Below are 25,791 nucleotides of genomic sequence, written 5' to 3' on the forward strand. Positions count from 1 at the left end.
TCAAAGGATTTCTGGCGGGGAGGGTGAAATCTGTTAAATTTGGAAAACTACACATGAAGATTTTTTTAAATTTAATTATTTAAAATTTCTCCCAATACTGTTCATTAAATGGGGAAACCTGCTGCTATTTTAAGGCTCGAATACCCCCATTACCTATTTATACCCAGGAGACAGACACAGGCTGAACAACCGGGAGGAATTCCAGTAACTAGTACCTTTGGCTGGTTCTTGCACAGAGCGGACAGCCTCCAGTAAAACTGTCAGTGGTATACAACAGGATTTTCTGATAACCCACCCCATACGTGAAGATTCATAGTGAATAGGGAATTCCCAGAAATTCCCTTGAAATATAACAGCTGCACCTGTAGTAAATGTAGAGCCTGTTTAATGAGGAATAAAGTGAGAGACACCCCTCCCCTATAAACTACGAGAACAGGGACTTTCAGCTTTGTATCGCGACAGAATAAACTTTCTCTGTTGTATAAAATCCAGGGGGGCGGAATTTACAGAAGCAGTTAACATAGTTTCACAATATAACTCACCCTAAGGTATTAATATAATGCACAGAGTTATGAAGCACAGGAAATCACAGCTTTATCATTTAATTCTCAAAAAATTGTTCCATTCTTGTGAAACCCCAGATTTAAGGAACAGCAGAAACCAGACAAGTTTCCCAAAACTTCAGGGGCCAGTCCCTGAACTTCAGGAGGATAATTCTGATCAACAGGGAATGAGATCAGACTGAGAGACATTTACAGGCTGGACACAAACAACTCTCTATCTAATAAACACAGAGGGGTGAAAGTGGCCTTCACCAGTAGTCAAACCAGTTTATACTGCTCACTCTTTTCCATTCAATTGAAAGGACAATTGGGTGAGGTATAGTATGGGTGGGATATCCAATATCACCCATCATACACGATCAACAAAACATCAAATTACCCCCAATAGATTTAATTTTCAGTGACAGCAAAACCTCTGCATTGATTTCTGATGTTGCTTCCATGTTTCCTCTGATATTGGGTACAACATTTGAATCAGGTCAGAGTTTTAGCTCATTGAGCTGGAGTTTCAGGGCTGCCCAAAGGCAAGAGCAGAGATGGGTGTGGGGGGTTGGGGGCGGGGTGTGGGAGGGGGTGGGGGGGGTGCGGTGGGGGGGTGGGGGGGGAGGCGGGGGTAGGGGAGGGTGCAGAGCTCTTAATTGAAGCAAATTGAGATATTTGAAAACCCCGGTAAACATGGAAGAAGGTTTGAGATTTACTCTTTCAAACGGGCGGGCAATTTACCTGCTCATCTGAAGGGAAGTGGCTATGGAGCGGAGAGCCTGTCATGGTTGTTCCAGTGCGTCACAAACGGGCCAAAGAGGAACCGGGAACTTACTGAGGTGGTGTCCTTGGTGCTGTGTAGGTGGCAGGGCATGTTGGCACTCGGTGCCTGGGATGGGAACAGGGTTGTCACTCCCACGCATTGAGGAAGCAGAGGAACAGGGGCAAGGCTGCCAAGAACATTTGGGTGGACACCCGCCCAGAAAGAAGGTGCCAGTCAGCAATGAGGGCACAGCTGTCAGATGTTGGATCAGGGACAACACCCTCCACAGGACGGACAGAACTTCAGGCATCAGAAGGACATTGGAGCGGAGAGAGGGATAGGAAGGCAACAGAGGCCAATACATCAACACAGGAACTATTTTTGAAGATGGAGCTACCTAGCCATGATCAAGACCCAGCGATGCAGGAGATTGTGACTCTCCAGGCAGATGGTCACAGCAATCTGTGTTCTTGTTACTGAATACCTCACCGCCCTGGTCACAATCATTGTGACCTTGAACTCCTTCACTTCTGGCGTCTTCCAATGATCAGCTATGGGCCTTAGTGATATGTTACACATGGCTGACCACCACTCCATCTCGCAGGTCACGAATGCCCTCTTTGCCAGAGTTAGACAGCTCATCCATTTAATGACAGGCGGGCTATGCAGGGACAGAGGGCATTGGGTTTCCCCTCCATTGCTGCATTCTGCCAGGTGCAGGCCATCATCGATTGCACCCATTTGGCCATCAAGCACCTAGCGACTGGCCAGTGAAATCAATCAACAGGAAGGACTTCCACTCCTTCACCGTCCAGCTGGACTGTGACCACAACAAAAACTTCCTCCATGTGTGCCCTCACTTTCCTGACAGCTGCCATGACACTTCAACCTCTAAAGTGTGTGTCCTAGAGGACAACAGATTTCCTTTGATGTGATGTTACTGAGCCCTCTGCAGGAGTCCCAGAAAGAGTCATAGTGGGGATAGAACCAATGCCACCTACTCATTGGACAACTGTTGAACAGGCCATCGGGCTTCGCAAGATGCAATTCCAGTGCCTGGGCCAGTTGGCTGGTGCTCTCCAATACCCTCTTGCAAGGGTCTCTGTCAGTGTGGTAGCTTGCTGCACTCTCCATAACATGGCTCTCTAGAGAGGTATGGACCTTGACGACAATGAGGCACTGGAAGGAGACAGCTCATCAGATTAATAGCAGGTTGTGAGAGAGGAGGGGGAGGGAGATGATGCTGAACAATGGAGCCTCTGCTGCATGATGAGGTGGCCTCCTCCTGCCGCCCTCGGCGAAGAGGAACTCTCTCCCTTCCCTCATGTCCTCCAGTTTGGCAATGATAACGTGTGGGGGTGCCCTTGCTCCAGGTGCTAGGTCTCTGGCTTCCCTGTGACATCTCGCTTCCCTCTGGTGCTGTGAAAAGCTTTGGCACAAACCATTGATCTCTCCCTCAGGACGACCAGCATCTTCGGTGATGGCTGCATGCGAATCTAAATAATCCACACTTCACCTGACCTGCCTCCATTCAGCCCCCAATGGCTCTAACTGAACATGAAACCTGTCTCCATGCCAATTAATGACATCCCCATGTGAAAATCATAACTTTAATCAGATTCTCACCAGTGGTGGGTTTCTGACGCGAAAACTTAGTGGTGAAATTTCAGCCCATTTTAATGTGTTTCTCACTCTCTCTGTTTAGACTGAGTCGTAACAATCTGGGAGATGCCGGAGTGAAACTACTGTCTGCGGCTCTGAAGAATCCGGACTGTAAAATACAGAATCTGGAGTAAGTGCCAGACTGTGTGAGATTGTGTTTATAATAACTGGAATCTGACACTGTATGCTGTTATTAGTATCAGGAATAGTGCTATTATAAACACTGTACATTATGATGGGTATTAGTAATAGGATTAACAATGAAAGTGGACATGGTCAGTGATGCCAAACAAGCAAAATTACATTTGCTGATGGATATGAAACACCTGATATTGAGGTCTATTGAAGTAGATCCATATCACAAGCGACCAATGCAGTACTGCCGATTCTGCAACTCTGTCCAAGTCCAATTTCATCCCTACCATATTTTAACCCAATTTTCATAGTTTTTCTCTCTCTCTCTGCACTTCAGACTGAATAATAACAATTTCCCAGTTTCTTGTGCCAAATATCTTGCCTCTGCTTTAAGTACAAACCGGTCACTGACGAATCTGAAGCTGGGTTATAATAATCTGGGAGATTCAGGAGTGAAACTGCTGTCTGATGCTCTCCAAAATCCAGACTCCAAAATGCAGGAACTGAGGTAAGTCGTGTTTATAATAACTGGATGCCTGCCATGGTAAATTATTATCAATATCAGTAATAGTGTCATTAACAAACACTGCACATTATCATTATATCAGTATTAGTGTTATTAATAAGCACCACAGATTTACTCTGATTCCTATAATAACATAGCCCTGGCTTTATTTCTCTTCATTATCAACCAACGTCTTACACCACTCTTCATTGCTCCTTACACCGTCACCTCCAACAAGCATTATCACTCAGTTTGAGAGCATTTGTTCAGATGTCAGTGCTGTTTCTCTCCCTTGCCCTATCCCAGGGAGACAAATGTTCCCAAATGTTCCCCTGCCATAACCATGATCTTGTATCTGTCTCTAGATTTTCTCCTTTCCTCCGCAATACTGTCTCCATGCTAATCTTATCCATGAGACTCACCTCCTGCTCTCGACACAATTTTCACTAAATTGTAAATGACTCAACTTCCCTTGCTGGCCATCATCCTAACTGATATTGTTAAAAGTTCCCTTTCCTCAGGTACTGACCCTCTCCCTTCCCAACCTGAATCATCAGCCCCTTTTCAGAAAGCCTACCCTTTACCCTTCTGTCCTTGTAAATTACCATTCCATCTCCAATCTCGCTTTGCTATTGAAAGTACCTCAATAAATCTGTATGCAACACAACCGTATGTCAGTACCTCTGCAATCAGGTTTCTGCCCCTGCCACAAGTTGGAATGGGCATCTTTTAAAGCTACAGATGCTATTCATCCTCCACCTTCTCGAACTGTCTGCAGCTTTGACACAGTTGAGAACACTATCCTCCTCCAACACATCTTTGTCATTGTCCAATTGGATGGAATTGCAGTCACCTGCTTCCATGTTTATTCATCCAGTCACAACCAGAGAACCTCCAGCAATGTCTTACCTTTGCACTCCCATACTGTTACCTCTGGTATTTCCCAAGAACCTACCCTTGGTCCCCCTCCTAATTCTCAGCTACAAGATACCCTTCAGCAACATCATCCAAAAACATAACCTCAGGTTCCACATGTACACTGATGTCACCCAGCTCTACTTTTCCACCTCTTCTCTCGACCTCTCCAGTGCACCAGGTTTTGATGCTGCTTGCCCTACATTCAGCAGTGGATGGACAGAATACTCTCCAATTGCCTGGATGAGTGCGGCTCCAACAACACTCAAGAAACTCGACATCGTCCGGGGCAAAGGAGCCACTTGACTGGCACCCATCTTAAACCTTCACTCCCTCCACCACAATAGTGACAGCATCATGTACTATATACTTAATGCAGAGCATCAACTCACCAAGGCTCCTTTGACAGAAACTTCCAAATCTGTGACCTCTACCACTTGAAAGGACAAGGGCAGCAGATGCATGGAACACCAGTACCTGCAAGTTCCACTCTGAGCCGCACACAATCCTGACTTGGAATTATATCACCATTCCTTTACTGCTGCTGGGTCAAAATCCTGGAACTCCGTTCCTCACAGCACTTAAGGTATATCTGCACCAGGCGTACTGCAGCAATTGAAGAAGGCCACTCACCACCACCTTCTCCAGGGCAATTCGGGATGGACAAGCATGTTGGTCTCTCCAGTAATGCCTATATCCCAAGAAAGAATAAAAACAAGTGCTACCCACTGAAGGGATGACTATTTGTGACTGTGTGGAACCCAAACACAGTTGCAGAGGAGAGATACAACAGCTGCTGCCATACCCAGCAAAGGTCTCGCCTGGTGGTATACTGTGCTCTGTACAACCTGGAACTACAGAGGGGAGAAGCAATGAACAATGAGGACATCCTAGAGCGCAATGCCTCCTCTGACGATGAGGAAGTGGATGTTGACCAGACGCTGCATGATGAAGAATCCCAGGCATCACAGGCAAGGCACCATGGGATATGTACAAGGGAGGCACGAGATTCAGTAATACATACATGTTTCGCATCAGCCTTACTCACACCCATTCAGTGTAATGAACCTTCCACCTTCTGCAGCCCTATTGCCGTTTATTTGAATGTCCTAAACATTTCCCTGGAGCTATCACTACATGAGGCAAATACATTGGAAATGTATTGACCTCATTCAGTGTTGTCTTTCCCATTTCACCCTTTGCAGGAGCCAGTGAAGTTTTAAAAGCCCATTAGTGTGTGAACAAATGAAAAAGTAAATCTCTATTATCTTGGCGCACCATCTCAGAATTCATTGAAGACACATACACCGCAAGGTGACATGTAATAATAAAGGATAACCCCGAGAAACCCAAATGCAGTGAGGTGAATGTTTGAAAAACATTTACAGATCCTCCTCCATTGTGCGCACACTGTGCTGTCAGCTAAGGTGCAGGCAGGGTGCTGACCCTTCTCTCCGAAGCTTTCCACGACTGTGTCATTTGTCCTCTGGTTGCCTGAGGCCTGGAGGGCCCCGACATACTGAGGGCCTCCTGCACAGAAATTGGAATTGGCTCTGTCATCGTGGCTTCGTGAGGTGCTGGTGCCACGGTCAGAGCAGAGGAGGAGCTGCTGCCCACACCAGGAGCTCGCAGACGAACCCCCAGATAATGCATGCAGCCGGTCCTATACCCTTTCATGACACACTGGACCCTCCCTGCTCACCAGTAGAATGTGAGGACCTGGCGGTGACTCCAGGCACCTCATCTCCCTCTCGCCCAACCCTTCCGCCACAGAGCTAATGGGGTGGTGATGACATGCAGATCAGTGTATATCTCCAGTTGGTGGTATGCTGGATGTGACTCTCCATGAAGGTCACCAATCTCTCAGCAGAGGATTCCATACAAACTCATGTCAGAGATATGGCAATACTCATGGCCTGGATGTAAACATTTAAGTACAGACGCACATAGCCTGTATGTTCCGCCAGATGTTCACATTTACTGCAGCTCCAGCAACTGCCACTTTGTTAGAGACTCCAGTGGGCATTTAATCAGCTTAAAACTTGGCATTGCCCTGCCCTCCCACAGTCCTCAGAGTGTGAGTGGCCTCGGCTATCACTGTCTCAATCAGCTGCTCGGGCGTGACTGTGCTGCTCACCAGGTTGTGACCCCTTTGCTGATCACGAGGGACTGCCCAATGACATGACAGTATCTGTGCTGGTGGAGTGTGCGGAGGAGTAATGTGAAGGTGCACCGTCTGAGTTCTTCCTTCCTCCCCCTCAGAGGCAGATGGCTGTTCCCTGGTCACAACAGCCCTTGATTTGTGAGAGAGGAGGTGATTAGGGAGTAATGCACTTTCCACTTCAGAGTATTCCTAATCTGGAGCCCCTTGCGACCAGTGGTGTACACGAGCACGATGTTTGTGGTCGCCAGAGTCCCTGCTGTGCCCATCCATTAGGTTACTCACTGCCTTAACTCTACAACCCATCTCGCCATCAGCGTGAGCCTACCCTACCTCCAGGAGCCCAACTTGTTGTCCCTCATTGGCATGGGCATAAGGATGGCAAGACCTGGACATCGGCATCAGTTTTGCCTTGTTTTCTAATGTTGTGTGCTCTCTTCTACAAGCACATAAATTTCCAATCTTAACCACCCATTAAAGACACACACTAGCCTATACTGGTGGTAGCTTGGTGCCACATGGTAACACAGGGATGCATCCACTCCTCCAGGGATGTGGCCTCTCAGTCTCAACGGTGCAGCAACCAGCCCTGACTGACCGGGGCCCTCCAATGAGATGCTTTCATGCCTCTAACGACCAATGCTGCTGCCTGGGTTTTGCCAGTGGCTGAATGGGGATGACCTTTCTACCAATTTCACTTTCATACTCAGTCACATGTAAGGGTCTAAGTTTAACATCGTGTGCTGTGCTCACCTGATGCAGAATACATCAGATCATTGATCCTGCCCAACATCTGCTCACCTTCTTGCAATCTCCATACAAACTGGATTTAATGGGCCAGCCTCCTCCTCCTGTACTCATAAGAACATGAGAATTAGAAGCTGGAGAGGGCCATTTGGCCCCTCAAGCCTGCTCCAATATTCAGTAATATCATGGCCGATCTGACTGTGACCTTAACCCCACTTTGCTTGCCTGCCCACATAACCCCTGATTCCCTTGTCAATCAAAAGTCTGTCTAACTCAGCCCTGAATATATTCAGTGAACCCAGCCTTGAATGCTTTCTGAGGATAAGAATTCCAAAGACTAATACCCTCTGTGAGAAGAAATTCTTCCACATCTCTGTCTAAAATGTGAGTCCCTTTATTAGCCCCACCAATTAACAGAGGTGCAGGTAATGTTTTCGTCTGTTTGTTAGTATGTTTGTCTGTAAACGATATATCTCAAAACTAATGTGCAAGCTTCAATGAAAAGTGGTACGCAGGGTGTGTTTTTGGTGAAGATGCAGATGTGGATCCTGAGGTTTTTAAAGAGTCCATTAACATTAAAGGATGACTTTTTTTGAAAAATATTGAGAGTTGTTTAATTTAGAATGTTGTTCATTGTTTTAGAATGTTGTGGATTGCCTCAGCTGCTTTGGTGTAATTTGTCACATTTATCAAAAACTGATCAGAGTTTTCAGAGCAGCTTGTTGGATGTGGATTGCCCTGAACCTTCCTCAGTGAGCTGGAAGCTCTTAACAAAAATATTTTTTTCAGCCTTGTCGTCACAGAGTATCAACCAGGCAGGAAAAAACCTCAAGCAAGAGCTGTGTGATTGTAGTAAAGTTGAATTAACATAGTGTGCTGGAGGTATGTGCTCCAGTTTTCTCAGCACCCACTCTGTCAAGCCCCTCAGAATTTTTATATGTTTCAATTAGATCATTTCTCATTCTTTTAAACAATGAGCATAGGCCCAACCTGCTCAACCTTTCCTCATAAGACAACCTGTTCATCCCAGGCATCAGCCTAGTAAACTGTCTCTGAACTGCTTCAAATGCAAGTATGTCCGTCCTTAAGTAAGGAGACCAAAATTGTACAGTGCGCTCTTTGTGTGAACTCACCAATGCCCTCTACATTGCAGTAAGATATTCCTGCGTTTACATTCCATACCTCTTGTAAAATAGGCCAATATTACATTTGCTTTCTTAATTACTTCTTGTACTTGCATGCTGAAGCTTTGTAATCCGCGTACACAAGGTCACCCAGATCACTTCGTACTGCAACATTCTGCAGCTTCTCTCCATTCAGGTGATATTCTGCTTTTTGATTCTTCCTGCCTAAGTGTGCAACCTAACATTTGCCCACATTATATTCCACCTGGCAATTTTTTGCCCACTTACTTAACCTTTTGTAGACCTTTTGTATTCTCCTCACAACTTACTTTCCTACCTACCTTTGTAGAATCAGTAAATTTGAACAAAGAACAAGGAAAAGTACAGCACAGGAACAGGCCCTTCGGTCCTCCAAGCCTGCGCCGATCATATTGCCCGTCAACTAAAACATTTTGTACTTCCGGGATCCGTATCCCTCTATTCCTATCCTATTCATGTATTTGTCAAGCTGCCTCTTAAACACCACTATCGTACCTGCTTCTACCACCTCCTCTGGCAGCGAATTCCAGACACTCACTACCCTCTGCGTAAAAAAACTTGCCTCGCACATCTCCTCTATAGTTTTTTCCTCTCACCTTAAATCTATGTCCCCTAGTAATTGACTCTTCCACCCTGGGAAAAAGCTTCTGACTATCTACTCTGTCCATGCCACTCATAATTTTGTAAACTTCTATCAAGTCGTCCCTCAATCTCTGTCACTCTAGTGAGAACCATCCGAGTTTCTCCAACCTCTCCTCATAGCTAATAACCTCCAGACCAGGCAGCATCCTGGTAAACCTCCTCTGCACCCTCTCCAATGCCTCCATATCCTTCTGGTAATGTGACGACCAGAATTGCACGCAATATTCCAAGTGTGGCCTAACCAAGGTTCTATAAAGCTGCAGCATGACTTCCCAACTTTTATACTCAATACCCCTGCCAATTAAGGCAAGCATGCCATATACCTTCCTGACTAGCTTATCCACCCGCATTGCCACTTTCAGTGACCTGTGGACCTGTACACCCAGATCCCTCTGCTCGTCGATGCACTTAAGGGTTCTGCCATTTACTGTATAATTCTTGCCTGTATTAGACGTTCCAAAATGCGTTACCTCGCATTTGTCCGGATTAAACTCCATCTGCCATTTCTCCGCCCAAATCTCCAACCGATCTATATCCCATTGTATCCTTTGACAATCCTCTTCACTATCTGCAACTCCTCCAACCTTAATGTCGTCTGCAAACTTACTAATTAACCCAGTTACATTTTCCTCCAAATCATTTATGTATACTACAATCAGCAAAGGCCCCAGCACTGATCCCTGCGGAACTCCACTAGTCACAGCTCTCCTTTCAGAAAAGCACCCTTCCACTGCTACCCTCTGTCTTCTACGACCAAGCCAATTCTGTATCCATCTTGCCAGATCACCTCTGATCCCGTGCGACTTTATCTGCTGTACCAGTCTGCCATGAGGGACCTTGTCAAAGGCTTTACTGAAATCCATGTATATAACATCCACTGCCCTTCCATCGTCGATCATCTTTGTCACTTCCTCAAAAAACTCGATCAAGTTAGTGAGACACGACCTCCCCTTCACAAAACCATGCTGCCTCTCACTAATACACCCATTTTCTTCCAAATGGTAGTAAATCCTGTCGCGAAGAATCTTCTCCAATAATTTCCCTACCACTGACGTAAGGCTCACCAGCCTGTAATTTCCTGGATTATCCCTGCTACCCTTCTTAAACAATGGAACAACGTTGGCCTTTCTCCAGTCTTAGGTTATTTATTGGTTGTTTATTTATTATTTATTATCTAGTATTTGGCTACAATACTGTTAGTCCCTCATCCAAGTTATTAATATAGATCATAAGTAGTTGAGTCCCATGCACTGACCCCTGTGGCACTCCACTAGTTACAATTTGCTAACCTGAAAATGACCCATTTATCCAAATCTCTGGTTCTTGTTAATTAGCCAATCCTCTAGTTAGCCAATCATCTATTTATGACAATATATCATCCCCAGTACATGAGCAGATCTTGGGCGGTAACCTCTTATGTGGCATCTTTACAAATGCCTTTTGGAAATCCAAATACACCAACTCCCAAGGTTCCCTATATCCACCCTTCTTATTATGTCCTGACAGAGCTCCAATAATTTAGTCAAACATGATTTCTCTTTCAAAAAACCATGTTGAATCTGCCTGATTGTATTATGATTAACTAAATGCCCTGTTACTTCCTTCTTGATAATAGATTCTTGAATTTTCCCAAAGACAGATGTTAAGCTAATTGGCCTCTCGTTTCCTGTTTTCTGTCTCCCTCCTTTTTTGAATGGTGGTGTTAGATTTGTGATTTTCCATTGCACAGGGACCCTTCCAGAATCTAGGGGATTGTAAAAGTTTACAACATTGCATCCACCATTTCGGCTACTGTTTCCTTTAAGACTCTAGGATGCAGGCAATGAGGCCCAGGGGACTTGTCAGCCTTTAGTCCCATTAGTTTTCCTAGTGCTTTTTCTCTAGTGATCATGATTGTTTTAAGTTCCTCCTTCCCTTTCGCCCCCTGCTTTTCTTCCATTCTTGATATGCATTTTGTGTCTTTTAGTGTGAAGATAGATACAAAATACTTGTTCAAGATTCTGCGATTGCCTGACTTCCCATTATTCATTCCCCAGTCTCACCCTCTAAGGAATCATCAACCACTATTTTCCTTTTTATATACTTGTAGAAGCTTTCACTGTCTGTTTTTATCTTTCCTGCTAGTTTTCTCTCATACCCCAATTCTCCATCTTTATTACTTTTTTAGACACCCTTTGCTGGTCTATTATTAATCTTTGCAGCATTGCATGCCTTTTCTTCCAATTCAATGCTATTCTTAACTTCCTTAGTTAGCCATGGTCTTTCTCATAGTCGTTCTTTCTCAATGAAATATAATTTTCCTGAGAGTTATGAAATACCTGCAATTGCTTCTCTACTGTCATACCTTTGGACCTGTTTTGCTGTTCCATCTTAGCCAAATTTCATTCCATTGTAACTGTGTATCTCACTTTCAAACTGAATGTGAAATTCATCATGTTACTATCAGTCCTACTTAGAGAATCCTTCACGATAAGGTCATTCCATGTCTAAAATAGCCTGTTCCCTGCTTGATTACAGGATGTATTGTTCTAGGAAACTGTCCCAAATGCACTGCCCATCCTTCATGTTATTTTTGCCAATTTGATTCTTCCAATGTATATGAAGATGAAAATCCCCCACAATTATTGCAGTACCTTTCTTACAAACCCCCATTATTTCTTGATTTATAACCTGATCTGAAGTGTAGCTACGTCGGCAGACCTATAAACCATTCCCACCAGTGAGTTCCTTGCTTTGCTATTTCTTATCTCCACCCAAACTGATTTGACGTTTTGACCCTTGGAACCAAGATTATTTCTCACACTGCACCAGTATCATCGTTGATTAACAGAGCTTCCCCACCTCCTTTACCTTTCTTTCTATCCTTCCAAATTGTCAAATAGCCTTGAATATTCAGGTCCCAAACATGGTAATTTTGGAACCTTGTCTCTGTATTGACTGTCATACCATACTCGTCTGTTTCTACTTGTGCAATAATTTCATCCATCTTGTTCTAAATACAGTCTGCACCCAGAGGAAGGACCTTTAATCCTGTTTTTTTTTTTCTTTTATTTCACAATTTCTTTCCTTATTCTGACCTCATTGCTGTTGTTATTGTTATTGCTTATGTTTGTATATTCCTTCCTTCCTGTCACACTCCGGTTATCGTTGCCTGTATTGCTACCCTGCACTATTGTCTTGTCTTTCTCTTTAACTTCCTAAATTCTCCCTCATGTGATCCATCCCACACTATTTATTTTAAAGCCCCTCTCTACACCGCCAGTTATATGATTCGTCAGTACACTGGTCCCAGCGTGGGTCAGATGAAGGCTTTTCCACTTGTATAGCTCCCTCTTTCCTCACTTCCCCACTAATCAAAATCCACTTCTCCCACACTAATCTTTGAGCTACGTATTCAACCTCTGATCTTAATTATCCCATGCCAATTTGCTTGTGGCTCAGTTAGTAATCCAGAGATTAATCACCTTTATGGTTCTTTTTTAATTTCGTCCTTAGCTGCTCGTACTCCCTCAGCAAAACCTCTATCTTAGTCCCACCTATGTTGTTGGTACCCACGTGTACGATGACAATTGAATCCTTGCCCTCCTGCTCCAAATTCCTTTTATAACCTGGCACTGGGTAGGTAACACTGCTTTTGGGACTCATGCCCTCGATTGCAGGGTCCAATCTATATCGCCTTGACTATACTGTCCCATACTACAACTAAATTTCTTATTGCTCCCCCTGCTTGAATATCTCCCTGCACCACAGGTGCTGTGGTGAGTTGGTTCATCCTCCTCAGTGCCTACTCTCGTCCACACGAGCTGCGAGAACATCAAAACTGTTGGACAAGTGCGAAGACTGAGACTCCTCCGTTGCTACCTTCAGCTACCAGCATCTCCTACAGTCACACCTACCTGTCCATTACCTAGCCTAAGGGTGTGACTGCCCCCTAGAACAAATTGTCAAAATAACTGTCCACGTCCCTGATGCATTACTGTGTCCAAAGCTCAGACCCCCAGCTCTTCAAATCCAAGCTGAATTCTTTCATTCAAAAATACAAAACACTTACAGGATTTGACAGGGTCGATGTAGGTAGAATATTTCCCTGGCTGGTGAGTTTAGACCCAGGAGACACAATCTCAGAATAAGGGGGAGGCCATTTAGGACTGAGATGAGGGGGAATTTCTTCACTCAGAGGCTGGTGAATCTTTGGAATTTTTTCTGCCAGAGGGCTGTGAAGTTTAGTCATTGGCCATGTTCAAGACAGAAATAGATTTCTGGATACCAATGACATCAAGGGATAGGGGGATAGTGCGGGAAATGGTGTAAGATGATCAACCATGATCTAATTAAATGGTGGAGCAAGTTTGATGGGTCGAATGGCATACTCCTGCTCCTTTGTTCCACTGTTTCATGAGCTGCAGACGCTGAGGGAGCAGGACCTCTGCCCAAGCCCAAGCAGCCTGTAGAAGCATGTCCAGGGACGCAGCAGTGAATCAGGGAGCAACCCTTGATCTGCCTTCTGCCCTTTCAGCTCTTCGTTCAGTAACCAGAGGCCCCTCATTGGTCCCTCCAGAGCTGCTATGTTCGAAAGTACTGCTGGCTGTCATTAAAGATGGTGCTAGCATTGCCTGAACTGGGACACCCTCTGTCTGCGCTGCATGAGTGTACTGTTCCCCTCAGCCGCCCGCTGGCCGTTAATTGTTCAGCTCTGACAATATCACATACATAACTCTACCTACCCTGTCCACACGGACACTGCGTCCACTTCCAATCCAGATGTTGGGACTATATGGCTTCCGATAATTTCCCAGCCATTATCTTCAGCTCCAGCACAATTTCTATTCCAAACCACTGACCATCCCCTGCCTCCTCCTAGCGACTCAGGGTAAGCACATGAGGATACTATGCTTTTGTCTTGTACCATTATTCCTTTTGTCATTTCATCACTCCTGCACTTCCTTATTTTTTGGCTCCCTGGCACCCCCATTTCCCTGTTGCTTAAACCCTGTCAAGTCGCTGCTTTTTTCTAAGTTCCAATGAAAGCTCATCGAACTGAAATGTTAATTGTGTTTCTGTTTTCACAGATATTTCCTGAACTGCTGAGTATATATATTTATTCCCGCATATTTATTTATATTTCAGATTTACAGCATCAATAGTATTTTCCTTCTATATGACTGGAAGTTTTGTTTCTTGAATGGTTGGCACTGTACCTGATTGTTGTCATTGGTAGTGTTATTTAAATCACTGAGGATTTGAATCTGCTTCCTGTTATTTCTCTCTCTTCCCTAGTCTGAATAATAACGCTCTCACAGATTCTTGTGTCAAGCATCTCGTCTTCATCCTCAGTACAAACCAGTCACTGGCCATTCTGAACCTGGCTAATAATAATCTGGGGAATTCAGGAGTGAAACTACTGTCTGCGGCTCTAAAGAATCCAGACTGCAAAATACAGAGACTGGAGTAAGTAGCAGACCGTGTGAGATTGTGTTTATAATAACTGGATGTCTAACAATATATTTTGAGCACTGTTAGAAAATGTAATAAATAACCATTGTCCATTATTATTGTTAGTGTTAACATTATTAATTTTTTAAAACACTCAATTTTATGTGACTCCTGTTATTCCTTTCTCTGATCCCCAGTCTATGGGACGTCTCTCACAGAATTTTTGCTGAGGGTTCAGGGGAATAATGTGATGATGCAGCCCTTGAGGTCCCCTCCTCCTCCTCAGAGGTGGTCGGCTGTCCCCTGGTCACAGCAGCCCTTCATTTGTGAGAGAGAGAAGAATGATTGAGGGCACTGCACATTCCAACACGTCCTTCAGACTACTCTATGTGACCAGTGATGGACACACGAACACCATGTTTTGTGATCGCAAGGTGCTCTCCTGTGCCCATCCATTCAGCCACTCACTCTCTCAGCTCCACAACCCATCTCACCATCAGTGATTCCCCACCCTGCCTGCAGGTCTCCCAGCTTCAGCGCTTCATCTTCCATTGGTGTAAGGATGGCAAGATCTGGATGCCAACACTATTTTTTGTTCATTCCTTGACGTTGTGTGCTCCCTTCTACAAACAGATAAATTTCCATTGTTGATTGCTCATCAAAGACTCATACTAACCTATTCTGGTGGCAACCTGACTGTGCAAAATGGAGCCACAGGGATGCCTCCTGAATGTAGCCAGACAGTTGCTGCAGCAGGAGTCAATTCTGACTGACTGGATTCCTCCACAGAGAGGCTGACATGTCTCGAACACTCAGTGCTGCTGCCTGGGCATTGCCAGTGGCTGGACAGCAATGACCTTTCTACCAATTTCACTTTCATCCTTAGTCACATATAAGGTTGTAAGTTTAACATTATGTGCTGCACTCACCTTGCCAGAATGCATCAGGTCATTAATCCTTTTGTGACACTGCTCACCTCCTCAGCAATCTCCATCCAGACTTGCTTGGATTGATGGGGTTGACCTCTTCCCGTCCAGAGGGAACAGGCCCGAACAACTTGGAGGAGCATTGGTGAATCGGGGAGCAGTCCTTGATCTACCTTCTGTCATTTCAGCCCTTTATTCACTAACCAGGGCTCCCTCGCTGGTTCCTCCAGATCTGCAGTGTTTGAAAGTACAACTGGCTGCCTTTAAAGATGCCTGCATTGCCTGAACTGGGATATGCGCTGTCCACCTGATCAGACAGCTTCACTCGCCTGCAGGCCAATTGCCTGGCTCTGGCAATATTGCGTTCGTAACTCTGCCTACCCTTCCCTCACGGCCACACCACCCACCCCCAGTACTGTTGCTAGGATGACATGGCTTCTGGCAAAATTGCAGTCATTCTCTTCAGCCCCACCACAAATTCTATTCTTGAGCCATTGACCATCCCATGTTCCTCCCTTTCAACTCAGGGTAAGGACATGGGGATGCTGTGCTTTTGCCTTGCACCATCATCCTTTTTGTCATTTAATCTTTCCTGCACTTCCATTTTATTCCCTTTGCCCCTACTCCCCCATTTCGCTGTTGCTTAAACCCTGTCTTTTCCCAGTTCTAATGAAAGCTCATCAAACTGAAGTGTTAACTCTGTTTTCCTCTTGACAGATACTGCCTGACCTTCTGAGTATTACGAGCACCCTATTTATATTTCAGATTTACAGCATCAATTGTATTTTGCCTTCCATATAAATAGCTTCTTGAATGTCTCACACTCTACATTGTTATTGCTATTAATACTGTTCTTAAAAAAACACTGTGAATTTACTCTGATTCCTATTATTGTTCTCCATTGAATCCCCAGGCTGTGTAATAATGGTCTGACAGATTATTGTATCGAGGATCTTGCCTCTGCTCTCGGTACAAACCGGTCACTGACAGATCTCAACCTGGATAATAATAAACTGGGAGATTCAGGAGTGAAACTACTGTCTGTGGCCCTGAGGAATCCAGACTGCAGAATACAGACACTAGAGTAAGTACCAGGCACTGTAAGATTGGGGTTATTAAGAACTGCTTGCCTGACACTGCAATTATCATTAGTATCAGTATATAAACACTGAATTGACTTTGATTCCTGTTATTTCTCTTTGATTCTCAGTCTGGAAAAGAATGGTCTCACAGATTCTGGTACTGATGATCTCGCCTCTGCTCTCAGTACTAACCAATCACTGACGTTACTGTATCTGCAATCAAATTCCATCACAGACCGATCTGTCCGCGCTCTCTGCCGCCTCATACTGACTTGCAAGAGTCTGAAGCAAATCGAGTGAGTGTTTATGATAATTTTTAATGTAATAAATAAAATATAAATGGATTCAGATAAATTTATTTCTAGTATTTGTAATTTTTATTGAAATATTAACTCTAGTCTCCATGTTAATGACACTATTGATCAATCTGATTTCCGTTTTTTTTAAAATAAAGTTTAAAGTATATTGTCTGTTTAATATTTAATCTGTTTCAGGTTAAAGGGAAATCGGTTGGGTCCAGATGGAAAGAGACACTTGGAGTCGCTTCGGGAATTCACACCTGGACTGAGTGTGACAGTGTGAACATTTCAATTTATAAACATTATTACTCTCATATGAACATTTTTGTCTGATTTTCTGCCCCTCCCCTTTAATCTGTCGCGCTCCAGGTCTAAATCCGATTGGCCATTTCCCAGTTTCCAGCTCGAGCTGAGTGAGTGTCATCCCTTATTGTGATGTCAGAGGGCCAGCGACAGGGTCACGAGACTCAGCCGCCTGCTCCCACAGCGCTGCTATTATTTGTTCATTGGTTGTGGGTGTTGCTGGCTGGACCAGCATTTATTACCCAATGCTAATTGATCTTGAGAAGTGGTGATGAGCTGCATTTTTGAAGAAACAGCGATATGTTTCCAAGTCAGGATGGTGAGTGACTTGGAGGGGAACTTCCAGGTGGTGGTGTTCCCATCTATCCGCTGCCCTTGTCCTCCTAGATGGTAGTGGTTGTGGGTTCAGAAGATGCTGCCTAAGGAGGCTTGGTAAGTTTCTGCAGTGCATCTTGTAGATGGTGCACATCGCTGCCACTTTACGTCGGTGGTGGAGGGAGTGAATGTTTGTGGAAGGGATGCCAATCAAGTGGGCTGCTTTGTCTTAGATGGTGTCAAGCTTCTTGAATGATGTTGGAGCTGCACTCATCCAGGCAAGTGGGGAGTATTCCATCACTCTACTGACTTGTGACTTGTAGATGGTTGTTACGAAATAGAGACAGTTTAAGTAAGTTATATTTGTATTTTTTGGGTGTTAGGAATGAGTTTTAGGTTTAAACTTCAAGTTTGATTTGTATTTCTGTATTTATGTTAAGAAAGGTCAAATTGAGTTTTAGTTGCACTTTAAAAGTTCTTGCATTTCTAATGGGAGTTTTCCGACTGTAAGCTAAGTTAAACAAACAAAAGTAGAGAGAAAAGAGTGCTGTTGCCTAGCAATAGGCGTCCAGAGATGCAGTTCCCTCCCACAGACACACACATGGAAGAAGAGAAACAAGAGTTTGATTTCGGAAGCTGTTTAAATTCAGTTGGTTTTGAAACTAGCTGCCAGGAGAGACTGGAGCAAAGGGGACAGATAGCCAGCCCCAAGCTAAAGAAAATACCCCCAAAATCCAGGGAAGTGGAACAGGGGAAAGTCCCAAGCAGACCTTCTTGTCAAAGGAAGGACAGGAACCTGGAAAAAGATCTGTTAAGAGTGAGGGGCAGAGAGAAAGGCTCCAAGCTTCAGATTTAAAAAGACAAAAGCTCCAGAAAGCAGTTTTTAAGTGAGAACAGCTTGCATGAGGTAAGAAGATCCAAAGAGACGCTGAAGGTCTGTAACTTTTTGCTATGGGCATGTGATTCAGTGGCATACTGTTAATGCTGAGCTCCGGTGAGAGAGAGTGCGTGGACAACAGCTTGAATGCATGTGGTGACCCAGGGGAGAGGAACATCGGAAGGAGAACTCAAAATACTGGAGGTGAACCCTTGTGGAAGGCATCTGAGAGAAAGTGTCGGTTTGGCACAAGATTCCAAAGCGAGTTCTTGGAGAGCGGAGATCGGAAACCCTCGTGTGAAAGACATGGTTCGGTGAGACTGGTTGGTTCATGGTGTGACAAGTGTCTGGGGGAGTTGAGGAAAGATCTATATCATCTGGTTAAGATGGCATCTGTCACCTGGTTTCAGAGTGTGGTGTGTCTGACCATAGGGTGGCTATTAGTTTACATATACATATTGGTGTACTTACTGTGAACATTAGAGTGTAAGATAGTTTTTTTGACTTGTGTTATCCTTACAAATATGTATATATCTATAAAGGTATAGTGGGTGAAGGAGTATTGTAATATAGTTAATCTTTTCTTGTTTAATAAATGTTTTGTACTTTTGTTAAAAGTGCATCAGCAGACTCTTGTGACTCTGTTCAGTAGCTACTCTCCATGTATCTAAACAAACAATTAAAAGTTTTGATCTATCAAGCTGGGTTCCATTCTGGGATCAGGCTTGTCCAGGGGTAACCTCAGCTTGGATCATAACATGATGGACAGTCTTTTGGGAGTCAGGAAGTGAGTTACTCGGTGCAGGATTCTGAGCCTCTGACCTGCTCTTGTAGCCACAGTGTTTATGTGGCTAGTCCAGTTCAGTTTCTGGTTAATTGTAACCCCTAATGCCATTGAATATCAAGTGGTGATGGCTAGATTCTCTCCTGTTAAAGATGCTCATTGCCTGGCAGTTGTGTGGTGCGAATGTTACTTGCCACTTGTCAGCCCAAGCCTGGATATTGTCCAGGTCTTGCTGCATTTGGATATGCACTGCTTCAGTATCTGAGGAGTCGTGAATGTTGCTCAACATTGTGCAATCATCAGCGAACATCCCCACTCCTGACCTTCTGCAGGATATCCGGGGCTGAATGTTCCTCAGTGGGGCACTGGGGAAATATATAGACAGGAATGACCCAGGGCGGGGATTAGCCTGGGCTGCAATGGGACACTGACAATTACACCCAGCCTTTATGGGTTTGGGAGTAATGTGCCCAGGATTCCCGCTCAGTATCAGTGTCCAGTGACCCTGCTGGGTAGTGAACCTGTGTGGGTTTAGGATGGGGACAGGGTCTGTTCAGCTCGGATAGATCCTGCTGTTCAATAGGGACAAACATTCACTGCATGGGGTGACCCAGGGAGAGCATCCTGATAGGCGGATCCCGTGGATTGTGTAACCAGGAAATTGAACTGAAAGCATTAACACTTTTCCGCCTTCCCTAAGTAAGAAAACAACAGTTGTTAAAACAATGTATTGAATGCAGACTCTGCCCTATTGATTTTGCTGTCATTTACACACTGAAGGATGAATTTCTAAACAGCTGGAATGACACTGGACTGGAGTGTGTCAAATTAAGAAGTTGACTTCGTAAATTCATCTTCCCGCTCTAAGTGTAACAAGTTGTGGAAGTTGAGTGACCCAGTGTAAACTACACTGCAGTAAATGGACAGGATCCATTTAAGGACCCACAGCTGAACCACTGTAGCCCTAATACATGGATTGTGGTCTAAACACAGAACAGGACCGACAACATTTAAGTAGAGAAGATAGTTTGATGTTCTGGGTCAGGTTCCTTACAATGTAACCCTGTTGTATTGATACTATTTTCCAGATATTGATGGACATGTTGTACATTACATTATTTCCTGATTTATTTTACATACCCCATCATATGCAGTTTTTCCGTTCTCTCCTCACCCTGGTATAATAAATGGTGAAGCTTCATTGTATTCATCAGACTTCAAAAATTTGTAATGAGCAATGACCAGATTCCAACAACAAGCACACACCCTCCAATGTGATTCACTGTTATGTTCACTGCCTCTGAAGTGCCCTAGTATTCCGCTTAGTTGCATAAACAGTTACATCAATGATTCAAGAAGATGACCCAACAGCAACATCTTTGGACAATTTGAGTTGACAATTATAGTGACTTTACCAGTGACACCTATAACTGGGAACTGGATGGAAAAGAAACATTTCACTCAAGTGTAAAACTGGTGTTTCAGATCCTTAAAATGGAAATTGAAAGGTTTCTGTAAGGCTGATGATTTCTAATACCAGTTTCTCACCAGAGCAGCAAGTTGAGTGATAAATGTTTATGCAGACACTGGGGAACTCCCCATATCTTTTTGTATTAGAGCAATGCGGATTTGTTGTATCCACTTCAGCAGCAGAGGGCGCCATGGATGAACACGTCATCGGGGAAAGCAGCAGTCAATGGATAAGGGAATCGGGCCGTGTACAAAAAGCTCGGCTGATTTACTATCCGTCATTATGCGCAAAATTCCAAGACAAACTTATCCTATAATCATACGAACATAATAGATTAGGAGCAGGAGTAGGCCACTCCGCCCTGCAAGCCTGCGCCGACATTCAATAACATCATGGCTGATCTGATTGTAACCTCCCGCCTACCCTGCTATCCTTTCACACCCTTATCATGAATCTAGGTAGCTCTGCCTTGAAAATATTCAAAGACTTTGCTTCCACCACCTTTTGAGGAAGAGAGTTTGAAAGACTCATGACCCTCTGAGCAAAAAAGATTTCCCTCAACCCTGTCTTAAATGAGTGACCCCTTGTTTTTAAACAGTGACCCCGAGTTCTAGATTCTCCCACAAGAGGAGACATCCTCTCCACATCCACCCTGTTAAGACCCCTCAGGATCTTAACTGTTTTAATAAAGCCGCCTCTTACTCTTCTAAATACCAGTGGATACAAACTCGACCTGTGCAACCATTCCTCATAAGGCAACCCACCCATTCCTAGTATTAGTCCAGTAAACCTTCTCTGAACTGCTTCTAATGCATTTGCATCTTTCCTTAAGGAAGGATAGCACTTCTTACTCCAGATGTTGTCTCACCAGTGTCCTGTACAACTGAAGCATAACCTCCCTACTCTTGTATTGGGCTCCCCTCTCAATAACCAATAACAATCTATTAGCTTCCCGAATTCCTTGCTACACACGCATACCAGCCTTTTGTGATTCATGCACTATGACACCCAAATCCCTCTGAATTTCAGAGCTCCACAATCTCTCATCATTTAGATAATATGCTTCTTCTTTATTCTTCCTGCCAAAATGGACATTTTCACATTTGCCCACATTATATCCCATTTGTCAGGTTTTTGCCCACTCACTTAGCCAATCTATGTCACTTTGTAACAAAACAGAAAGTGCTGGAAAAAACTCAGCAGGCCTAACAGCATCTGTGGAGAGAAAAAACAGAGTTAACGTTTCGAGTCCGCATGACACTTCTTCAGAACTCTGAATTTGTACATATATTAACCATTATTTCGATACTGCTGGATCAATATTTTGGTTTTCCCTCCCATCAACACTGTAGGAGCACCATCACCACACGGATTGCAGAGTTACAATACTATCTTCGCAGCGTCACTAGAGAGGCTGAAATGTCGGCCTTTCCACTAGCACCAACACAAAAATATAATATTATGATGAACTTCACTGATATGCAAAACCGTGGTGTTGCTGAAAATCCTTTCATTAGCACTAAGATGCTTCAGTTGTGATCCGCTAAAATTGTTTAAAGTTGTGAGGAATTTTGATGAAATGAATTAGTTACTAATTCCAATATCTTGGGAGGCCGAAACTGGAGAGCATGAATTTAACATTCTCAGCAAAAGACTGAAAGAACAATTATTTGATGCACAGAGTGGCTAAGGCATAAAGTAAACAGAATTAGAACTATGTGAATGTTTGTGGGAATTGGTCTAACTGTTTTTTAATTTCAGGGAGCAGCACAAATGTGGTGGGTAAATAATTTCCTTCTCTGCTGTAAAATTTTAAAAGTATGTAATGAAATATGACAATACAAAAGCAACATGCATTACTATATCACTTTTAATGTAGAAAATAAATCCCAACATTTCATGACATTTCAGAGTCGTCATCAGACATAAATGAATGCCAAATGAATGGAAGTTTCACCAGAGTTGGCACAGAAAAACTGGTTTGAACAAGCGAGTTTTAAGGAGGGCTATTAAAGAGAGTGAGATAGATCGAGATGGAAAGAGGTTTAGGGAGGGGCTTTCATATCTTTGGCCACATGATTGGAGACATGCCTGGCAATCGTGAGCAAAGGGCGGCAGCAAGAGAATTGTGGCTACAGGGATAGGAACAGTGAATTCTCAGAGTGGAGGTGTGGGCTGTAGGGCTGGAGCAGGCTAAAGGTTTAGGAAGGGATAAGACCATGAAGCTAACCAAACACAATGGTGGGAGTTAGTAATTGGAGACATTGAGGGAAATGGATGTTAGTGTAGGCCAGCAATATTAGGAGTGCATCTTGGTTCGTGAGAAGTATGATTAGGAGAGCATTTGAATAGATGCATCTACAGGTGACACTCCCATGATTAAGCAGGTGGACTGACACAGGAATAGACAATGTTGCAGATGAGAAAGGGGGCTGTCTATGGGACGAAGAGGATATGAAGACCAGAACCTCAGCGGACTGGCTTACATGATGTCAACATTGTAAACAGTGTGAAGCAGCATGAGACAGTAACAATGGAGAAGATCAGAATCAGCAGAAAGTGCTGAGTTTATAGCAGGAACCAAGACTGATAGCTGCTGACCCTGCCATGTTTAGCTGTAAGAGATTTAATCATAACCAGTATTCTATACCAAACGAGCAACTCGACAACACAAAGACAGTTCACGTTGAGAAAAATGATGGAGATGTAGAGCTGTGTCCTATCAATGTGTCTGCTACCATGATTTGGGATGATATCGACTAGTTGTAGCATGTAGATAAGAAAGAGCAGGGCTCCAAGTATAGATCATCAGATTAATCCATGGGCAACAGTGCAAGGACGAGACGGGAAGCTATTGGTGGATATGCTCCGTCTATTACGTTATTTTAAAAATAGGACCAGGCGATTGGCCGGGTGGTTAACAGTGAGATTGAGTGACTTTGGCTACAGGAAGATATAGACGGGGTGGTCAAATGGGCAGATAAGTGCCAGATGGAATTTAACCCTGAAAAGTGTGAGGCGATACACTTTGGAAGGAGTAATTTGACAAGGAAGTATTCAATGAATGGCATGGCACTCGGAAGTTCTGAGCAACAAAGGGATCTTGGCGTGTGTGTCCATAGATTTCTGAAGGCAGAGGGGCATGTTAGTGGGGTGGTAAAAAAGGCATATGGAGCACTTGCCTTTATCAATCGAGGCATAGATTACAAAAATAGGGAGTTTGCGTTTGAGTTGTATAGAGCCTTGGTGAGGCGTGCAGTTCTGGTCGCCACATTATAGGAAGGATGTGATTGCATTGGAGGGGGTGCAGAGGAGATTCACCAGGATGTTGCCTGGGATGAAACACTTAAGTTACAAAGAGAGGTTGGATAGACTTGGTTTGTTTTTGTTGGAGCAGAGAAGACTGAGGGGGCGACCTAATCGAGGTGTACAAGATTATGAGGGGCATGGACAGGGTGGATAGGGAGCAGTTGTTCCTCTTGGTTGAAGGGTCAGTCACAAGGGGGAATAAGTTGAAGATGAGGGGCAGGAGGTTTAGGGGGAATGTAAGGAAAAACTTTTTTACCCAGAAGATGGTGATGGTCTGGAATGCACTGCCTGGGAGGGTGGTGGAGGCGGGTTGACTCACATCCTTTAAAAAATACCTGGATGAGCACTTGGCACGTCATAACATTCAAGGTTATAGGCCAAGTGCTTGCAAATGGGATTAGGTAGGTAGGTCAGGTGTTTCTCACGTGTCGGTGCAGACTTGATGGGCCGAAGGACCTCTTCTGCACTGTGATTCTGTGGGTGAAACTTCACTGAGCTGGTCAATGGAACGGATGTTTCTGATGGTATGTTAATGCTTTGGAAGCCTGCATGATTGTGCAGAAGGCGAATGGAAACTTCACCATTGCCACATTATAGAATGTGACGTATGGCAATGACTGTAAAGTGACAGTATGGAATGAAATTTGAAAGGGGACTGAGTTGTAGTGCTAGAAATGCAGCTTTTGTTGACGTTAAAGTTTACATTGCCGTTCAAATAATTTACAATTAGAATAATTGGATATTTAAATCCGTTCTTTAACTCCTCTCTAAATTTACTCTGGGTTAGTGCATAAACGCAGGTGTTGGTGCACGAACTCAGAAGCCGCAGCATATATCCTACTTGCTGCATGACATATACTGGATTGCTAAATGTTTTGTCGGTATAATTGTAGTTTACAATTTGCCAGTTTAACGAATGTGCAACATATATAATCCACAACAGTATAAAATTGGCAAAGCAAAGAGTAAAATGATGGATTTCCTTCGGTTCTCTGTTTCTGGGTCAGTATCATTCTCTGCTTTGCCTTGGCCCCGGAGACCCCTCCAGAGCCGATTGACAATAGTAATGTTACGAGCAGTCAGAGAGTTGAATATCAAGATCAAGACAAATGGAAGCAACGGTGTTAGTATACTGTCAATCCGCTCAGAAGCTATCCAAAAGGATGAGATATAATAGTCTGGTGTTTCACTGCAAAACCAGGGTACATTATCGATAATTATTGAAGGAACAAAGGCAAAGTACACGGGAATGGACCTCATACAACTGACAACGCTCATAGTTCCTATAACCACAGTTGCTGTTCTCTTGGTGCAATATCTTGGTTTTAGCTTCTGACAAGAAATGGCTACAAACCGATCAAAGGTAAAAGCGACTGTGAACCAGACAGAACAATTCAGGGCTGCAAGAAACAAAACCATCTTCAATTTGTACACTGGAGTGATGAATAAGGAATTAATTGGAAAGTAAATATTATTAATTCGATTCAGTATAACATCAATGATGACGAGTAGTAGATCTGCTGTTGTCATTGCCATTAGATACTGAGTGAAACATTTGGAGAGGCCGCATTTCCCTCGTTTCAGGATCACAACCGCCACTGAATTAACTATAGGAAATAGAATTAAACAGCAACATCTTAGTGGGCATTTCACAGAGAAAGAACTGTCAGTCTAACAGAATTTACTGAAAAAGTTACGATTATGCACCAATTGCAACAAATCTATTGACATTCCACAGAACAATACAACGTTAT

At 43.9% G+C, this 25,791-nt stretch overlaps 2 protein-coding genes and 1 pseudogene across 7 annotated transcripts in view; 2 read left to right on the plus strand and 1 right to left on the minus strand.

The window, feature by feature from the left end:
* LOC144672029 (NACHT, LRR and PYD domains-containing protein 3-like) overlaps positions 1-19,351 on the plus strand; it is a 74,403-nt gene extending 55,052 nt beyond the window's left edge. For all 3 annotated transcript variants that reach the window (XM_078533968.1, XM_078533967.1, XM_078533969.1), the window contains 6 exons: positions 3,014-3,100; positions 3,443-3,613; positions 14,516-14,686; positions 16,511-16,681; positions 16,808-16,975; positions 17,174-19,351. In XM_078533968.1, the coding sequence (XP_078390094.1) occupies positions 3,014-3,100; positions 3,443-3,613; positions 14,516-14,686; positions 16,511-16,681; positions 16,808-16,975; positions 17,174-17,261 (856 nt within the window). In that variant the 3' untranslated portion in view covers positions 17,262-19,351. The remainder of the gene's footprint in view (positions 1-3,013; positions 3,101-3,442; positions 3,614-14,515; positions 14,687-16,510; positions 16,682-16,807; positions 16,976-17,173) is intronic.
* LOC144672036 (uncharacterized) overlaps positions 1-25,791 on the minus strand; it is a 1,123,005-nt pseudogene that overhangs the window by 545,444 nt on the left and 551,770 nt on the right. The gene's annotated exons all lie outside the window — the stretch shown is intronic.
* LOC144672033 (NACHT, LRR and PYD domains-containing protein 3-like) overlaps positions 1-25,791 on the plus strand; it is a 1,181,600-nt gene that overhangs the window by 117,734 nt on the left and 1,038,075 nt on the right. The window lies entirely within an intron of this gene.

Source organism: Cetorhinus maximus, chromosome 35 (genome assembly GCF_964194155.1).
Source record: "Cetorhinus maximus chromosome 35, sCetMax3.hap1.1, whole genome shotgun sequence".
In the NCBI taxonomy this organism is placed as follows: domain Eukaryota; kingdom Metazoa; phylum Chordata; class Chondrichthyes; order Lamniformes; family Cetorhinidae; genus Cetorhinus; species Cetorhinus maximus.